The 19,540-nt window shown below is 49.9% G+C and overlaps 2 protein-coding genes across 2 annotated transcripts in view; both read right to left on the bottom strand.

Annotated features, from left to right (window-relative positions):
- Positions 1-5,960, bottom strand: part of CDC42BPG (CDC42 binding protein kinase gamma) — a gene marked incomplete at its 5' end in the record, with an annotated part of 65,853 nt that extends 59,893 nt beyond the window's left edge. Inside the window, one exon of the mRNA XM_084635370.1 lies at positions 5,804-5,960. Within this exon, the coding sequence (XP_084491496.1) occupies positions 5,804-5,960 (157 nt within the window). The remainder of the gene's footprint in view (positions 1-5,803) is intronic.
- Positions 5,961-10,902: 4,942 nt separating this feature from the next.
- The window catches only part of EHD1 (EH domain containing 1), a 35,820-nt gene continuing 27,182 nt past the window's right edge, over positions 10,903-19,540 (bottom strand). The window contains exons 4-5 of the mRNA XM_084635143.1: positions 14,971-15,135; positions 10,903-13,711 (exon numbers count right to left, since the gene is read on the bottom strand). Of these exons, the coding sequence (XP_084491269.1) occupies positions 13,187-13,711; positions 14,971-15,135 (690 nt within the window). The 3' untranslated portion in view covers positions 10,903-13,186. The remainder of the gene's footprint in view (positions 13,712-14,970; positions 15,136-19,540) is intronic.

Below are 19,540 nucleotides of genomic sequence, written 5' to 3'. Positions count from 1 at the left end.
ATCTTAAAGAATCATGCGATTACTCTTTTTTTTTTTTTATGAATGTTGGGTTCTTTTCGAATTTGTCTCCTGTGGTTTTGAGCTTTAAAAGGGGCACACTCTCTCCCCTCCCCATCTCCTCACCCACAATCTGCAAAAATTAAGGTGAGTCTCACACGAGCTGGGGCTTTAAGGAACACATTAAATTCCACCAAAAATCATAAGAGCTGTCCCTGCTGTAATTCACACACCTGTAATATAACAGCGCCTAGACCCCTTGACCAAAAACCAGCCCCACCATCACACCTGGCACTGGGCAGATATGTAGCAAGAGACAGGCCCTGCCCCAAAGAGCTCACAGTTTAAATAGACAGAGGGTGGGATGGGAAACAGACACCAAGAGGGGAAGGGACTTGCCCAGGGTCACACAGCAGGCCAGTGCAGAATTAGGAATGGAACTCACATGTCCTGTCCCTTGGCCACGTTTCTTATCAGGGTTCCCCTTTGGAGTGAGTATAGGAAAGAATAATTCTCTGCACCACAGGAGCCACTGGCTGAAATTCTATGGCCTGCGTTATCCAGCAGGCCAGATTCCCTAAGCCACCTCCTCCTCCTCCTCCCATCTCATATGTTTTGAACAGCAGTGAGATTGTTAACAATGCTGACCTCTGAAGTACCATTGCTGGCCAACCGAGCTAGCAGGCAGTATCCAGAGCTATCGTTTCAGGCTCTCTGCCAACTCAGACTGCACCAGATCATATTTTCAAGGTTCTCTGTGCAACTGTAACTAGAGTAGCAAGAGGACACCATAGACAATAACCAGTTCTGTCCACTCCCCACACAGCTAGGCCTAGCGCACCCCTATGGGCATAATGTTTGCTTTAGGACACACCTGACTCAAGTCACAAAGCACTCCCCCAACCTACATAAATCCATTAAAAATCCCCAACAAGCCCTGTCCTAGCAAGTGCTGAATGGAAATTTTCCAAGTTTTGTGTTAAAACAAAAACAAAAAACATGAACATGAAGTGTTTTGCAAATTCACCCCAGGTTTGACTGTTTGTCACATTGCAGGCAGGGTCTCTGTCAGATCACCCAGCAGGCTGCTGAGGAGCCAGGTTTCCAGGCTCTGCAGTTCTGGGGCAGCCCCACTATCTGGACTGCCCCAGACTGGGGATACTTGGGCTTCCAGGCAATGGAGGGGGAAGCCTGAGGACCCCAGTTCTAACTGGGGCTCAGCTCCCACCAGGGAGCCTGGAAGCCCTTGCTCTAGCCAGGGCTTTCAGGCTCCCTCCTACTAGCCAGTGTCCTGGGGGCAGCTGGCTCCCCAGACAGCCCAGGGAACCAGCTGGCCTGGGAAGTCCTGGGGCCCCAGAACCATAGAAGATACACCTGGGAGTGGCAATCCCCAGGGTCCTCAGCAGCTGCTCACATGATTCAGGTCAGCTTCACCCAGGTCATTCAGTGGTGGAGAGTGAAACTGACAAGAATCACATCAGTTTCCCCTGAGCACCTGCTGGCATAGGTATTACCTTTTGGAAACAGTGTTTAGGTATTTCTGAAATTAATGTTTTCAGCAAGTCTGACATGTCCTGCAAACCAGAAATCCCAAATTTCAGCTGGCTCTCGTGCTAGGGCAATGGTATTGCAAACGGGGTAGACACACTGTCACAGCCAGACATTAGGGCCTGATGTGGATCTCACTTTCACACAGGAGGAGGGCACAGAGTCAGGCCTTCTCACTTTGAATCTCTCCCACATTTTTCCTTGTGAAGAAAGGACTTAACACAAAAACAAAGAACACGGAAGCAGGATCATTCCCCCCACCTCCAATCTTCATTCCTGCAGCATAAATCACTCCCAGCATGGAGAATACACGTAAGCAGTGGGAGTGGATGCAAACTCACACAGCACAGAGATTCCTGGTTTCCTGCAAAGCAGCTCTCAAGGGAGTGGAAGGAGAGAACACAGCACTTTACAATTAGCTAATGAAATATCACCCACCCTTTACAGCTGCTGAATGATCAGCCTTAGTTTTACAGGGGAGGGGCAGACCCAGGGGTTAGACCTGGGAAGATAGGTATTGCCAGACAGGATCAGAGCAGAGGGCTGTCTAACCCAGAACTTAGATCATCATAATTTGGGGACAGGAAGTTGTTGTTTAGTGCTTGTACTGTGCCTAGCACAGCGGAGCCCTTGCCCATGACTGGGACTTATAGGCACTATAGCAATACAAACAACCAGCAGCTAACATTTCAGAGGAAGATGCAGAAATGCTGGAGTGAACCATTGTAGGATAATATATTCCTAATAATGTCTCCTTCTGATCATGAATAACTAGAAGACAAGCTTAAACCTTGAAGTTTAATATCCTTGCCAAAAGTTTGTTAACATTAGCTATAACTAGATATTCTTGTTATCCATAGAACCTGTCCAATCCCTTTTTGAAGTTTGGTAAATTCTTGGCCTCAGTGACTTCCTGTGGTAGCAAGTACCATAATCTAAAAGAAGTACTCTATCCTTTGATCCATTGTGAGTTTCATAAAATCATAGAAATGTCAGGCTGGAAGGGACCTTGAGGGATCATCAAGTCCAGCCCCCACACTGAGACAGGATCAAGCAAACCTAGACCATGCCTGACAGGTGTTTGTCACAACCAGTTCTTAACCTCCAGTGACATGGATTCCACAACCTCCCCTTGAAGCCTGTTCCAGAGCTTAACTCATCTAAGAGTTAGAACATTTTTTCTATTTGACCTAAAATCTCCCTTGCTGCAGATTAAGCCTGTTCTCCATGTCCACGAAAGGTAGGACAAGAAATAATACATTAAGGGCTGTTTTAAAGAGGATGGTGAAGACTTATCAGGTCCCCACTAAGTCTCTTCTCAAGACTAAACACCCCAAGGTGTTTTTATTAAGCCTTTTCTCACAGGTCAGGTTTTCTAAAGACTTTTACCATTTTTGTTTCTCTCCTCTGGACTCTTGCCAGTTTATCCACATCTTTCCTGAAGCCTGGAACCCCAAACTGGACACAGCACACCAGCTGAGGAGACTTCCCCAGTGCCAAGCAGAGCAGGATAATGACCCCCACCATGTCTTACATACAAGACTCCTGTTAATACACCCCAGAATAATATCAGCTTTTTTTAAATATATAAAAAACACACAACTGCACCACTGTTGGCTCATTCAATTTGTGATCCACTATGATCCCCAGATTCTTTTCCTGCAGTACCAATGTCTAGCCAGCTATTTCCCATTTTATAGCTGTGCATTTGATTTTTTTTCCTTCTCAAAGCGTAGTGCTTTGCACTTGTCTTACTGCTACCTTCAGATTTCACTGTGGGCCCTTATTCTTGTGCTATGAGGCCAGGAGATGCTGATCTCCCGCCATTTATTCGTTGATAGACTTATCTCAGGAGGCTTGGTCTGTAGTGCAAGAGCAGCCATCCTCCGCTGGAGTGATGAACTACAATGCACCCTTTTTACTAGGGCCTACAGGCTGCAGCCAGCCTTGGGGCCAGATCCACAGCTGGTGCAAATGAATGTACCCCTGTGGGCTTCAGAGATTGGCAGCAGGTGGCAGGACACAGAGACCCCAAGCAATAGTGATACTGCGGCCAACCCATTACAGTAGATGTACAAATGACTGCAGCGCTTTGGTTCTGAGACTTGGCAGCATCCCTCCCCTGTCCTATTTCCCACTGTGTTTAGACCAAGCGTTGGGGCAGGGACCTTCCTTTGTCGACAAAACAGCTTGAAATGGCCACTTAGTTATTTGGGGGCTGCCCAACTGGACGCGCCTTAAATGGACCCCTTCCGTCAGGCTCCTTTAAGGAATGTCTGTGTGCACCCCAAAATCCTTATGCACTTCAGAAAATTTGAGCCCTCCCATCATTTGATCTGTATCTGGAGCATGAGAGGGACCAGTCTGCTGGGAGCCAATAGACTGGTGGTGTATAGGCCAAGCAGGAAATTTACAAGCTTTTTACAGGCTCTGGTATCAAATGTGTAGGTTTCCTTCTGTGAGAAAGGTGGCCAGATGCTACAGCAAAGGGTCCATGAGAACACAGCTGGATGATTAGAAGGCAGGAGTTCTGTATTTTTAAATAAAGGCAGCAGGTGGATTTTTGAGCACTTAAAAAAACTGGCTGTTAAACAGCAAGAATGTCTCAGCCTGAACTAAAATGGAGTTCCTGCCACACTATGACAAGGATATTCATAGATTCAGGCCAGAAGGGACCATTGAGTCTGACCACCTATATAATATAGGCCAGGGAATACCACAACAGTTAACCCTGTACCAAGCCCCATCACTTGTGTTTTTCTTAGAGATCTACTCTAGGAATGATTTTGGGGCTGTTCTCTGGCCTGTGCTATCTATACAGGAGGCCAGACCAGATGACCACAATGATCCCTTTAGGCCATGGAATCAATGGACCTACATTTGATTGAAGCATCTTCTAGCCGGGCAGCCAGTCTGGAGTTGGCGACATCAAGAATCCCTCCCCCACCCTTTGCTTTCAGAGTTTGTTCCCTGAGAAACATTGGAGCCTTATTTCTAACTTGAATGTTTCTGACTTTAATTTCCAGCTGTTGGTTCTTATTCTACCATTCTCCACTAGCTTAAAGAGCCTTTTAGTACCTGCTGTTTCCTCTCTGAAGATACTGGTACACTGATCAAACCACCTCTCAATCCATCACCATCCTCCAAAACAGTGCCACAAATCTGGTGCTGATGGGCGTGCGGTTAAGGTACCGGAGACCTGAGTTCTATCCCCAGCTCTGCCACTGACTCTTGGTCTCACCATGAGCAACACACTACAGCCTCTCTGCCTCCATTTGCCCTGTTTGTAAGTGGTTCACTAGCCAATAGATGTTTTGAGGATAAACCAGCCAGATCAAGAGTCTCCGATACTGTAGTGACAAGGGCCCTGCCAGGCTGGGGTGGCACAGGGCAATTGACCAGAACTGCTAGTTCAGAGTAAGAGTCAACTATTCCACAGTAACTATTGTGCTTTAAATTCACACCCTACCTTACTCCAGAATAGCTTCCTTGGATTGACAAGCCCCAAGCACCTAGTAGTGATCCAGACTCAAGCCAACTGCTTGCGGGGGCCTGCGTGACATGAGTTTTCCAAGTCTCAGGCTAGTCCCTAGTGGGTCATTTCATGTCCCCCTCCCCAAATAAAATAAAATAAAAATAAATAAATAAAAGCAGCTACTTTTGCAATCAGCACAGACCAGGGGGAGGAAGCAGGGAGGGAGGAAGCATTGCAGGGAGCGGTGTGTGTTTGTTGCTCACACCTCTGTTTCCTCCTCCTGCCCCTTAGTGAACAGGGGTAGGGGGTACTCAGATGAGCACATTGCACCCCTGCTGCACACAGAGTAAGGGGGCACTCAAGTACAGCCACTCCTGCCTTGCCCCAATCCACCACAGGGATACCCATTACACAAGGTGGGGGCACCCCTAGCCATCACATATGGTGGGGGGAAGTCCTCTCCCCTTTCTGACTTTCCAGTATCCCACCCTGCATTGCAGAGTGCTGGAGGCAGTATATCCTGCAATTGCAGCCCAGGGTCAGCTCTCCCCTTGCACAGGGTTGGGGGCCCTTTGTCCCATTGCACCCTGGGGGTAGCCCCCCCTTCCTACAGCTCCCCTCTAATTGCACAGGGCCTGGGGTGGGGCTTACAGGACAGGCTTCTTTCCTTCACTGCAAGGAGCTAAAGGGGCAGCCTCCCCTATCACCTGGGACTGTAGGGGCAGGAGGCCCCCCTCCTTTCCCAGCCCCCACTGCACTGCGCTCTGGGGGCAGGAGACTCACCCCACGCCAGGAACTGCTGCACGCTGCGCTCCCGCCGCAGGGGGGCGCCGCTGCACTCCCGGTACAGGCACAGCAGCACGTCCAGCAGCGACTCGAGCCCGGGCCCCTGCAGCAGCTCCCGCAGGCCGGCCAGGCGCCGCTCCACCGGGCTGCACATGCTGCCCCACTCCGGCCGCTCCAGCCTCGCTGCCTGCCTGCCCTTCCCCACTCCCCGCAGCCCGGGCCCCGGCCCCGCCCCTGCCGGCCGGCCCCCAATGGGGAGGGAGCTACCGACACCTGGGCCAGGTGGGGAAGGGGCGGGGCCAGCTGTGCCAGATGTGCTCTGACAGCTCCACGCCCCCCCGAGGCTGGGGAAAGACAGGAGAAGGAATGGAGAGGGACAGACGGATGTGTAGGGAGGCGGACGGACAGATAGGAGCCGGGCGGGGGGTGGGGGTGGGAAGAGGAGAGAAAGATGTGCATGGGGAGGAATGGACAGATGGATGGCAGGAGAGAGGGGCGCACGTGCAGAGGGATGGATAGATGGAAGAGGGCAATGGAAACTAGAGGGGGTGGGCAGGGGGATGGCTGGAGAGCCAAAGCTGCGAACAGGGAGAGGCTCAGGGAAGCCTGGCTCAAGAGAGGGATGAAGAGGAGCGACAGCCAGCCAGGGCTAGGGGTGGATGGACAGACAGGAGAGTCCCTGGAGGGAGAAAGGAAAAGACAGAGGAGGAGAGAGATTAAGATTAGAATGAAAAAGAGGAAGATGGCAGGAGCAAGGTATGGCATATGCTTGTTCTCCCCACCTCTGCTCTGCGATGGAGGAGCCAGCCCACCCCCCCGCCCATGAGGGCCAGGCTGAGATAGACCCTTGCCTCCCGGGGAACCCAGATGAGACCCAGCAAATTCATCTCACACTAGGTCAGGAAGCACTGAAAGAAACTGGTGTTGGACTGTGACCAGTCTGGGGCTGGGAGCAATGTGGAGGGTCTCAGGCAGACCCCTCTCAGCTCCCCACCTGGGCAAGGGGCAGACAGCTGTTCAGCTATTAAGGCCAATGCAGCCCTCTCTAGCCCCTATCCTGCTACTGCTAGAGCCCACAGTGTGTTCTCAACCCACAGCCTACCATGGGCTGCTTGTGACCCAATCAGCACACATTTGTGGCCCATGTGACATCCTCAGGGCCATACAGATTAAAACAGAAACCTGCGTATGTGGCTCACAATGGTAAATAGGCAGAGAAACACTGGCCTAGAGGCACCAACTGGCACTTAGTGCCCCAAGGTGGCATGTACATTATCATCAAGGCAGCGTCTAAAGAACCCTAACTCGGATCAGTGCCCCAAGCATGCCATTCGAGCTCACAGTCTGAACAGACGAAAGGGGGGAGGAGAAATAGCCATTGTATGGCGGGGGAAGGGAAGGAGAGAGGGACTCATTTGAGTTCTCTCAGGGCATCTGGGGCAGAGCCAGGAATAGAACCCAGGTGTCCTAGGTTCCAATCTCTTGCACTAGCTCTTAGGCTCCATTTTATATTGTGAAAGCACCTAGAAGCCACAACAGAGACTGGGGCCCCTCAGGGTGCTAAGTGCTGCATAGTTTGCTCTCCCCAACCTGACTGGGGTCCCCCATCACACCAAGCTGCATAGGCCCAATAGCAGTGAGATTTCCTTACACAGTTTAACCAGAGGCCATGGTAGGGATATGGGGTGGGGAGGTGGAGAAGCTTACATGAAGCAGCACTACCCCCTGCTGGATGACTGAATTAAAGGCAGATTATTGGATTAAGACCAAGCTAACCCAAAGAAGCTCAAGGGTCTACTCCAAGCCCAGACGCCACCCCCCTCCCAACCGGCAATTCGAGGAAGTGAGAGACTTCTCCCTGCCATCAGGGCACCACAGCAGAAAGCGACCAATTAATGCTGTGCCCAGTCATTAGGAAACAGGGCATGATGCTAGAGCAGCACCAACTGATACCATTCCCACGCAGCTCATCTGACCCAAAACTCTGTCTGGGAAGGCTCTACAGCAAGGTGGCAAAGTCTCCTCCTAGTGAAAGCAGTGGGCTGGCAGTCAGGACTCTGGGTTCTATTCCTTCTTTCACCAGACACTGGCGCTTGTCTTCAAGCAAGCCACTCTCACTGCTGCCATTGATAATTATTACTTACTCACCTCACAGCAGATGCTGCAAAGCTAGATCTAATGACTGGGACACCCCTCACACACACCAGTGCTAGGCTTCCCTACAAAGGCCTAAGGAGGCTAGACATAAGGTCTGCAAAAAAAACCACCAATCAGGGACTCAGTTCAGCTGACAGTAGGAGGTGACAGTCAGCTGCAGGGAAGGGGTTAAAACTTAAAAGCACATATTAGAATCTCTTATCCTACAGCAACTCACTAGCAGTTTTGGATTGTAGAAGCAATCCAGCCTTGAGCAGGGAACCCCCCACACACAAAATACCAGCCTAGAGAATACATGGGGAATTCTGGCCTAGGAAGTGACCTCACCAAATTAGTGAAAATACCTCATTCTAAGAGCTTCCACTCTGCATAAAATTCCACTGTTACAAAACTTCCCCCATTCCAAAGTGGGGCAAAAAAGCTGAAATTTCAGAAAGTTTCCTACAAAACGGATATTTGATTCAGGACCATCACCATGTGTTTCATCTCAAAAGTAAAAGGACTTTTTGACTAATGTAAACAATACACATACGGTACTGCCTGTTGAAAATTACAGTAGAATCTATTTAAAATACTAAAGTCTAAACCCAATTAGAATGTGGGGGTCTCCATGAGTTTGACTCTCCCCCCATCCCTCCACTTCAACAGTTGGTGAAACAGACATTTCCACAAAGCATTTTGATTAACCTGCACTTGCATGGAAACCTTGAGAACATCAGATGGCCAAGAGGGGAGAGATCATGCTCTCCCATCTTCCTCTGCTCTCTAGGCCTGTCCCCACCCCAGACTCCCAGCGGGTGCAGTACAAGCAGGCCCTTTTATTTTCAACAGGAGGGCCCAATCCTGGATTCTACCCTCCTTCAGTTGAAAAGCCCCCCACTGAGTCAGAGTGGACCTCTAAACCCTGCAAAGTGCGGCACTTCACACATCCCCCACCCACTGTTGTTCAGGGCTGCTAGTGCCAAACTACTCCCCCCCCCCCCCCCAATATCAGGCCCTAAAGCCATAATTCCCTGCAGAGAAGTGGCAGCTGCATTTCAGCAAAAAAGGGGCACAGAGACCCTTCCACCTTAACACCAGCATCCAGGGCTGCATGCCAAAGATGGCATGACTTGGATTCTGCAGCTCTTAAAGGAGTGAGCTTTGACCCAGAGTCTCCACCCTCTTGGATACTGGCTGTACAGGGCTTCTGGAACAGCTGTGCAAGTACCCATTCCACCCAGCAGAGGGCAGCAGCATCCCACCCTCCCCCCATTTACTGTATTCCATGCAGCAGGATCCAGTCTCATTACATGCAGCCTCCACCCCCTATTTGTTCCCACATTCCACCCAGCAAAGGGCAGCTGCATCTTGCCCCTCCCCAAAACTCACCCAGAGACTCAACATTGTGCACAGCTGTTGCGGGGGGCAGTGGCATCCAGTCTCCTCCCCCCCCCCCAGCCCATTACTATTGCAGCCAGCAGCAGGTAGTCCATTCCCTCCCAGCGGGCAGCATCTTCTCCCTCTCTGCCCCCCCCACCCCAGGCAGCAGCTTCTCCCCCACTGCCATGTGCCCCATTTCCCCCCCCCCCCCCGCATGCAGACTCTCACCTTAAGTAGGTGTGGATCCTTTCCCTCTGATAGGAGGAAACTTTTCTCTCTCCCCAGGAAAAGTGAGACACTACCCCCACTGCATAGCAGCCCCTCCTCCCCACACACACAACCTGCCAGCCACCTGTTAGAATGGACAATTGGTAACAATAGGAGCTAGGTGTTGAAGGGATCAACACTCTGGGACTGGGCCCAGGGAAGCCTACTGAGTAGGATGCAGAACAGATCTCATAGGAAAATCCCAGCCCCTCCACCAGCTAGGAAGGGAGGGAAGCTGTGGGATAGGAAGGGCATATGCACACAGGCACTTGATCATGCCAGGAAGTAAGAAGATGCCCTGGCACAAGCCCTGAAGGTCAGGAGCATCAGCAGCTTCCTCCTGTAGGTAGACAACAGCTACTGTTTGCTTGCAAACAGACACTGCCTAAAGTCTGTCCCTCCCCAAACAACCCAGGCTCCTGTACTCCTACCCCGCAACGCCACAACTGTGCCGGAGCCTGCTCCTCAGCAGATCCTGCTCTTGTCTGATCAAGTTTCCCCACCCTTGAATTCTTCCCTCCATCTCTGTGCTGTATCCTCTTCCCCACTCCCCTTACTGCTCTCGCCCAGTGGAATCTTCACCCCACTACAGGGGCTGGAACACGGTACAACAGCTGCATTCAGGAGCAGAGTTAACTGTACTTAAGGAGTGATGCACATTTCTCCCTGGGGTACATTGCACAAGGGAGAGGCAAGGTAGCCTTGTGATTAAAGGCCCTAGACTGGCAGGCCAGAGAACTTGGTTCAAAATCCCAGCTTCCTTCAGGCAACTCTGGCTCAGTTTCTCCCTCCCCCGCCAAATCTGTAAAGTGGGTGAAGGAATAATCCTCCTTCCCTTGTATTTAGGCTGCAAGTAGCATCTCAGCAGTTAAGGTATCAGACGCAGGACACACTGGTTCTATTCCCAGCTCTGCCACTGACTTTAGTGGAGTCTCTCCTCCTTCCTCTTCTCCCCCCTCCTCCCCCCATAGTAACTTTCTAGCTGGTAAACTAAGCCAAGTACATGTCAGCTAACCCCCATTTCTCTTTATAGGGAGCAATACACAGGCCACCTCTCCCTCCACCAACAGAAACCATGTAATGTTAAGGCCACCTCCTATATATGGGTCCAGAGTCAAGTTTAGGCTGGTGTTTTAGGCCTGCATTGAAGATCAGTTCCCAGCTCAGGAGACACTCTAGCAAGAGTCCCATGTTGGTAGCAGCTCTTGCCAGCACAGGTTCAACTCTGTTAAGATGTGGTGCATTCCCTTTAAGAAGGCTCCGAAGCCACCTCCCCTGGCATTTCCCAGGACGCAGACTCAGGAGCTGCAGAACTTGCAAATACATTTTAATAGTTTCAAAAAGATTTAGACAGGCTTAAACAGAGTGCACTTCCCTCTTCTGATGCACAAGCCTGGGAGAGGCCATCCCCCCACTGAGAACTGCTTCACTGTACAGGAAGTAAACAAGTAATGTACATAGTTAACAGATGTTAAAGCACAGTCCTTAAAATCTGACACTCCTTTGGCAGAGTCCACATGGAGAAGGCCAGGAAGCTGGGAACATTCTAGCCAGTTACCTGAAGTATCAGAGCTTTAGTCTCTTGACTGTCACATGGACTCAGCCAGAAATACTGGACCCCCTTCGGCAACCTGATACCAAACGGCTTTTGATTCTCTATCAGTGGTGTCAGTCACACAAACCACGTACATGTTGAGCAGAGCCAGGCTGTTAAGCAGCTGATAAGGGATCCCAGGCGAAACATTTTTGGCTGCTTGCCTGTGAAAGCACCAAGAGAAACCCACTGATCGATGTTGCCTCCACTCCAACAGCCACAGGAATAAGGCACATCTCTTACGGAGAGGCCTCCACTTTAACCATCCCCCCCACCCCAATCTCACAGCCTGGCAGGAGGATGTTGTGGCAAACCCTTTAGGCTTCTCCCAGCACTGTGCTGCCATTGCTTCATAGGAAGCTCTGGCATGGAGGGTTTGAGAACAGCCTAAATTGGCTGCCCAATCCCAGCAGGACTCAGTGCACTTAACTGTGGGTGCCTCTGAAGGCTGCAGTCTGGGCTAGGACATCAATCAGTGTTGGTAGAGAGAATGGTTAAAATTGCAAGCAGATGAGAGTTGTTTGAGGGCTGCTGGCAGGGCCCTGAAGTTGACAGAAGGCCAATAAACTAAGGCAACCTAAGGAACTGCAGTCACCACCTGTGCAGCGGTGAATCAGGAACAGGGCCACCCTTTTCCCATAAAGTTCTTTGCTAACAGTTCCAGATCTAGCCCTGGAGGTTGACAAAGACAGGCTGAGTTTAGCGATAGTCACTATCAGCAGACTGGAGCATGCTGCCAGAGTAACTGTTTTTAACCCACCTTGAGTTTAATTCCAAGGCTTCTCAGGATGAATGTTTCTAGACAGAAAAGAGTTAGAGGTGAACATCTGACCATGTGATGCAGTGCAAAGTGCGTCAGTTACACAAGGTGAGGATTAACATGCTCAGATTAGGCCATACCTTGCACATCTTAGACCAGGGCAAAGCCAGAGGGAAATGCTACAGCAGAAGAGTCTGCACTGGAGCAACTGAGGAGACATGGCTTGGGACAGTGAGGTCAGACCTGTGAAGTTTTAAGGAAGAGGCAGCCTCTAGAATAGACTATCTTCCTGTTTGAGAAATTCAGGCTTCTCAGAACTGAGATGTGGATTGTGAAATTTACAAGAAGCCAGGTCAGTGAAGTAGGTGTCTAAAAGGAAGTGAGGGCTTTGAGTGGGATTCAAAGGAAGTATGACAACTTGCTGTCTTCTGTAAGGGGAGTCCAGGAGTGAAAGACAACAAGCAGCACCAGGGATCCCCCACCAAAGAGCCCCTCTCCAATTTTAACTAGTCTCCATTTTTGGTAGCTAGAGCCAAGCATAATTAACACTCATTTACTTGTAAACATTTCTATATGGGAAGATCAGAAAGCCCTGGAGAAATGACCCTCTATCTTAAAACCAACCACCTGGGTCATTAGCATAAAAACTGCTCTGTACATAGGGGGAAGTCAGCTTAGAACTGAACTGATGTGTTTGGACCATGTTCCAAAGAGAATTAGAACTGCTTCACCACCATGGGAATTACAGTGCCTGCTCCCCCAGAAAAATCAGACAGCTGGGGGGTGGGGGGGGACCAGAGTTGTGCCATCCCAGCACAAGGGTGAAGCCGATTCCATTGTGAACAGTACTCCCAGGCAGGGGGATTGAACTGATGTTCGCAGCTCAGCTATGCTGCCTTGCCACAAGGAGCCATTCATTCAACACCTTAGGAAGACAAACCAGTTGTATTAGCAGCTCCTGGAGCAGCACCTCAAGAGATAAAGGGGAACAAAAATGCAGCCTTGAATATATTAAAAATATCATTCTTGTGCACAACATGACATGTCTGAGGATTTCATTCAGATCTTATCACTCCCATAGATGGGGGCATTTGGAAGGAAGGTGTAAATTTGGTGCCTTTTGAAGCAAAATTCAAACTGTCCACCAGCTCTCAGGGGTTGTGGATCTTTAGCAGAGTTAGATGTTGAAATCCAGGCATCTGGCTGCCCACCCCCCCTCCATTTAGAGGATGCTGGGGAGTCATTCGGGTCTGCGTTTGGAGGGGGGCACTAGATGGGGGGGTAGTTCTGCAGGCAGCTCATGCCCTTCTAGCTTCACCTTGATCAAGTGGTTGGCCAGTGCAAACTCCTCATCATCTAAGAGTCCATCTTTGTCCACATCAGCCAGTTTCCAGATCTTGCCCAGGACAGTGTTGGGCAACTTTGATTTCACCATCTCTTTCTTGGCACTGGCGCCTGTGATCTTACCATTGACAGGCGAGAGGGTGTAGAAGATCTCATCATAGCTGGGCTTGTCCTTTCCCACCACCCACTCAATGTCATCAATGCCTTCGCCAGCCCCCTCCCCATAGCCATGGCCAAAGGGCCCATTCATAGTGCCCTCAAAGGCCCCGCCCTTCACGGCCTGGGTGGGCATCTGAGACTCTTCCTGCCGCACCATCACCATGAGCCGGGCAATGTCATTGGCCAGCATGTCGTCCACTGCGTCCAACAGCTTCAGCTTCAGGGGCTGGAACTTGCTGAAGTCTTGGCTCAGCAGGAGCTCCTGGGAAAGATGGCAGAGATCAGCATTCAGTGTGTGCTTTGGCACTTGGAAGCAGGCTGTTCCCCTATCCTACCCAATACCTAGCAACTCCAACCCATCCCTCAATGCCCATATGTCCCTGCCCCCATCCAGCCATGCCAAGCTGTCCCCCAATCCCATCCATCTATGAATCAGGCTGAAACACCCCCATCCAAAATCCCCATATGCTCCCAAACCAGGCCATCCCCAACCCATCCCCTGTGCCCACCTTGAGCTGCACCCACTCAATCCATCTGTGCCCTCCTGGACCACTTGTCCCCCTGCCCCCCTAACCCCTGGATACAACCCTCACCCCAGACACCAAGGCCTTTGGCTTTATAAGTTAGAAGCGGTGTGCGAAGTAGTCTGCAGCCACCTCTGGGATGGAGGACAGCTGCCAAGTGTCACACTGCACCATGGGGAATGGTAAGTTATTGTCAAGGGCATATGGGGAAGAGACTATTTCTAAGCAAGAAGTCAGGGACTCTCCACAACTACAGAAAGCTGAAGCTTCTTTGGGTCTCCTCCAGAACAGCCCATGGTGTGACCTGCATGGAGGCCTGTTCACCTTTCTTAGGAAGTGGGGTTTAAGTCATCCCAGACAGGGGATTAGCCTATGGTTCTAAGTAGTATTTTAAGTGCTGGGATTTAGGACTCCCTGCATCTCTTGCTCTAACCCACTAGACTCCACTCTTCCCAGCACTGGGACAGAACACAGGAGTTTTGGCTACCAGCACCCCCTGCTCTTCCCATGAGAAGAGCTTTCCTTTCAGATCAGCCCTGCTTCCAGGAACCCCAGTCCTGGAGGGCAAGAGCACAGAGCACTTCCCCTCCAGTTTACCACAGAAGCCCAGCCACTGACCTGGATCAGTGCCATGCTAGATTTAACAGTGGCATGGAGGGAATCGCTCATGCCCTGTCTCAAACATGAAGTCTTGGCCCTACTCTGAGCTGGAATTTCAGATCACCTGTGCAGCAGGAGGACCAGGTAAGACAGGGATGGTTTCAATCATCCATAGTGGGGGGGGGGGGGGGGGCCGGCACTAATGGGATTCACTTCCATGCCAGAGGCTAGCCAGATAAGGCCACAAGCAAGCAGGAGTCTTCTGGGGCACGTGAGAAGTTGTCCTTAGCTAGTATCAGGTGCATCAGTGGCTGGGCCTAGATGTGACCAAAACTCCTAACAAGGCCCTGCACTTCAGACCCTGCCCCCCCCTCACCCCCAAGGCATGGCTTTGCACCTGCATCTTGCGCAGATTGGGGAAGTCCCCAGGGGAGATCTGATGCTCCCGCTCAATCTTCAAGTAGATCTCTCCGAGGTTGTTCACCAGCTCCTTCTTTTTGCTCTCCTTCCCAAACACATTGGGCATCTCCTTCTTCAGAGAGCTGATTATGTAGGCATGGACCTAGGGAAAGGAAGAGAGAGGAGCTGCCATTCCTGGTTGACAGCATATCACTTCCCCTGCCCTAATACGGACACAATTCCTTCCCAGAGCAGGAAGTAGAATCCAGGCATCCTTGCTCCCAGCCTCACTGCTGCTCTAACCCACTTGACCACATTCCCCTCAGTGCCAGGAATAGAACTCGTGGGCACTAACCCCAAGATACCCTATTCACTTCACAAAACCCATGAGTCAATCTCAAGAGTACTTCCTTATAGGGGGCAAGTAGCTTTATCCTCACTTTAGAAAGGGGAAACTGAGGTACAGGGGTGGGGAAGGGTCACCCATCGGGGCAGGAACAGAATCACTTAACGGAACCTCAGTCAGATGCTGGGGAAGGAAACATGGTGGATCTAAAGGAAATCAGTTGGAAAGGGTGAGGAATTTTGGAAGAGACGTTTGAGTAAAGACGGGGAGTATTTTACTTGGGGAATGTAACCCTTCTCACTGGAGGAGGAAAATGTTTGGAAGGTTCTCTTCAACTTTTGCCAGTATATCAGTAGATACAATAAGATCCTTAGTCACTGCCATAAACTTTTACCTGTCACTTTTGCCTTCCTGCTTTCAGATGTCCCCTTCCTTTACTGTGTTAGAAAGCAAAGCTCCCATTGTTGGGCCAAGTCATGCAGGCCCTTGTGGTGTAGGGAACTTCCACTGATTTTAACAAAAGGAGGGTTTGTAGTGTGGGGTGTCATTAGTATTTATATGGTGGCCAAATCTAGAATTGTTTGTTACTTGCATATGCATCTTACGTTCACGGAGGATGGACCCATCCATGGCTATTAGCCAGGATGGGCAGGGATGGTGTTCCTAGCCTCTGTTTGCCAGAAGCTGGGAATGGATCACTTGATGATAACCTGTTGTGTTCATTTCCTCTGGGGCATGTGGCATTGGCCACTGCTGGAAGACAGGATACTGGGCTAGCTGGACCTTTGGTCTGACCAAATATAGTAGTTCTTATGTACCCACAAGGGACCATTGCCTCAAGTCCCAGCCTGTGGGGAAGCTTAGCCATGTTCTGCTGGTGCCCCTCACTCCTGACCCGCAGTGGCTTTGCTTCCCAGCCTCTTGTTAAACATTTCCCATGAAATCCTGTCTATATCGATATGGGCATTTGAGCATCACAATGGCTTTTTTCCTCACTACTGAAGTTGTCCTGGAGTGTGGGGGAGTCAGGGCCCTGTACCCCCACTTCCTGCAATTCACCATGACTCGCCAGCCAGTAAAACTGAAGGTTTATTGGAGGAGAGGAACACAGTCCCAAGCAGAGCTTGTAGGTACATCCAGGACCCCTCAGTCAAGTCCTTCTGGGTGGGGAAGGGAGCTTAGACCCCAGTCCTGGGGCTCCCTCTGTTTTCACAGCCAGCTCCCAACTGAAACCCCCTCCAGCCATCTCACACCCTACTCCCCCTGGTTCCTCCTCCAGCCTTTGGCCAGTTTCCTGGGCAAAAGGTGTCACCTAGCCCCAACCCCCCTCCTGGGCTCTCATGTTACATGCTCAGGTATCTTCCCTCAAGGAGAGGTCTCCCATCCCCAATGTAGACAGTCCCAGTAAAACTCCCCTGCAACATTCCCAGGTCAACACTCCCCACTCCCTGCTGCATCACAGAAGGATTCTCTCCATTTTACAGGTGGGAAACTGGAAAAGTCTCTTCCTTCTGGGCCTCAACATCAGAGCCAGACTTGAACCCAGGTCTTTTAAGTGCCAGGTTAGACCTAGTAATTCATTCCCCATGGAATGCCAGGTGGCCTTAACTGGTACTAGTCTAGGGATCAAGTTTTCAAGAGCATCTAAGTGACTTTAGTTTCTTAAAGCCCATGGTCTTTCACTGAGACTTCAGTTCTTGAGGAACTCTAGATAGTTTTATCCTAAGACTGGAGTCTGAATGGGTAATGGCCTATGGAGCAGTCATCCAGTCCAAGCCATCAGAGATTAAGGCCAGAAGACTCTTGATCTAGCCCAGCCTCTTGCATAAAAGGCCAGACAGAAAGGATGGTTTACTGGTTAGAGCACTAACCTAGGACTTGAGACCTGCAACTGACGTCACACTAGGTGACCTCAGACAAGTCACTTTGGCTCTGATTCAGTTTTCCCATCTGTAAAATGGAGTTAAGTCACACTGACTCCAGGATGCCACAGGTATATTTAGGATTGTAAGGCACTAAAGTACTTAAGAGTGAGAATTCCACCTCACTATATGAAGCCTGTAATTTGTTTGAAGCTATAGCATCTTAGAGTGACATGCAGTCTATTAATGGAGAATCCACCACATTTCTTGGTCAGTTCTTGCAACAGTCACCCACCCTCACTGTGAAACATTTGCATCTTTCTGGTTTGAATGCCTTGCTTCATCTCATTCCGCTTTTTGCGTGATTGAAGAGCCACCTACTATCAGAAAATTCTTCCTCATGTCACTGTCTTTAAGGCCCTACAAGTCACCTCTTAACCCAACGTCTACTGACTTCTGCCACTGTAGCTATGCTGGCAAATCACACCTGTTTTACACAGCTATGCTGATGTGCCACTTGATTGGCACGGTGCAGCTTACACCAGCCTGCCAAACACTCTTAGTACCCTATTTTGCTCAGGAAGGCGGAAACGAGCTATACCAACAAGAGCACTTTTGCCAGTATGGCTGCATGCACACTAACAGTGCTTTGCCAGTGCAGCAGGCTGGAATTCCTGTGGTGCTCTGGGTGTAGGACCTGCTTTAGTCTCTGAAGAGTCCCGCTAAGCCAGCAAGACTTGCTCAGGCACATTTCCTGGATTCATTTTGAGTTATATTTAAACTTCTACTTTTAGAGCAGCAGTGATTTCAAATCCTTCTTCCATCTGCAAGGCGTGTGGGGATCATGAAGACCTTGGAAGGGTTAAGATGCTTATCAGGTGAAACTGGATTCTTGCTCTTTGTAGGCACAGCTCATTTAATGGTAAGATATTCTACCCCTCCCCCACAAGTTGCTGCACTGTGGTGGCTTTTATGCCTGAAGTGGTTGTGTGGCAGGACAAGGATGGAGCTTCTCCACTCCCAGGAGTGGGTTGTGGGAATGCTATCCTGCCTGGGGCAGTCTTTACTGTCACACCAGTGACATTAGAATCAGGATTAAGTCATTTTTATACTCAAAGAGTCAAGTTACAGGGGAGGGATCAACTTACAAGTTAGTCACATGCCAGCCTGAGACATGCTCAAACTGCTTTCAAGCCAAGTGGACTAAGCTGGGCAGTCTTCCCCTCCCACAAAGTCAGTGGCACAGCCAGGCATTTAACCCAAGTTTTCTGACTCCCACTTGGTACCTTAGCTACTAGCCCATACTGCCTCCCAAAGCATCATTTCAGGTGGCTAGTGTACATAGACTTACTTTGAGAGATGCAGCCTGGGATGATGGAGTAGACATTCAATGTAAAGCTTATTCCTGCAATTGGTTAGTGAGTCTACTGGCATTCTAAGTGAAATGCCCGAGTCAGTGTCAGAGAACGTGTGTGTGCTGGGCATCTTGCCTGGCCACTCAAACTAACAACTCTACAGGGAGAGTTATTACAAACTAGTATCCAAGAAAGATTAATCCAAACTGGACCAGATGCAGAGGAGGGCTCTTAGGCTGATCATGGGAATGAAGAGCAGATCTTGCAAAAGGAGAGCGAGAGCTGTGCTCGGTTAGCCTTTGAAAAAACAAAGGCTAAGAGGGGACCCAATTGCTCTCTAAATATATTTGGGGTTAACCCCAGGGAGGGAAGAGCTATAGCAGCTCAAAGACAATATTGGCACAACAAAGAACAGAAACTGACCAGGAATCCACTGAGGCTGGAAATAAGGAAAGATTCTGGAACAGCCTCCCAGAAGGAATAGTGGGGATCAGACAACCTAACGAGTTTGGAACCAGGATGTGACTACAGCTGCCCACAATAGCAGGGACTAGATTCCATGACTCAGGTGGTCCCTTCCATTTATGTTTCTATATATCTCTGCTGACTTACACTGAATTACAGGAGGTTTTAAATACCAGTCATGGACCAGAATGCCATTGTGCTAGGTGCTCCATAGACAAAGAACAAGAATTTGATCTGTTAGACTAATCAGTTAGGGTTTGAAATTGCACTGATTTTAGAAAGCCTGGTCAGCTAAACAGATATTTGTTCCTTCTGAAGTAGATTGTGCTGAAATCAAGCAGCAGTTTGGATCTTTGAGAAGCCTAGTGCCAGTTCTGGTTTCAGGAGCTATTTCTGACCCATGTCAATGCCGAGCCCTGTGATTTCTCTGAAGCAAACAAGGTTTTTACAGCTCCTTCCAGTCAGTGCAAAGAGAAACTGAAAACAGAGCTAGAAAAAAAAAAAAGACAGCTGTGTTCCCATGAAGAGCCGCACTTTTCC

Source organism: Lepidochelys olivacea (assembly GCF_965140295.1).
Source record: "Lepidochelys olivacea isolate rLepOli2 genome assembly, chromosome: 7".
NCBI classification, from domain to species: Eukaryota; Metazoa; Chordata; order Testudines; family Cheloniidae; genus Lepidochelys; species Lepidochelys olivacea.
This window is presented reverse-complemented; position numbering and strand designations above follow the sequence as displayed.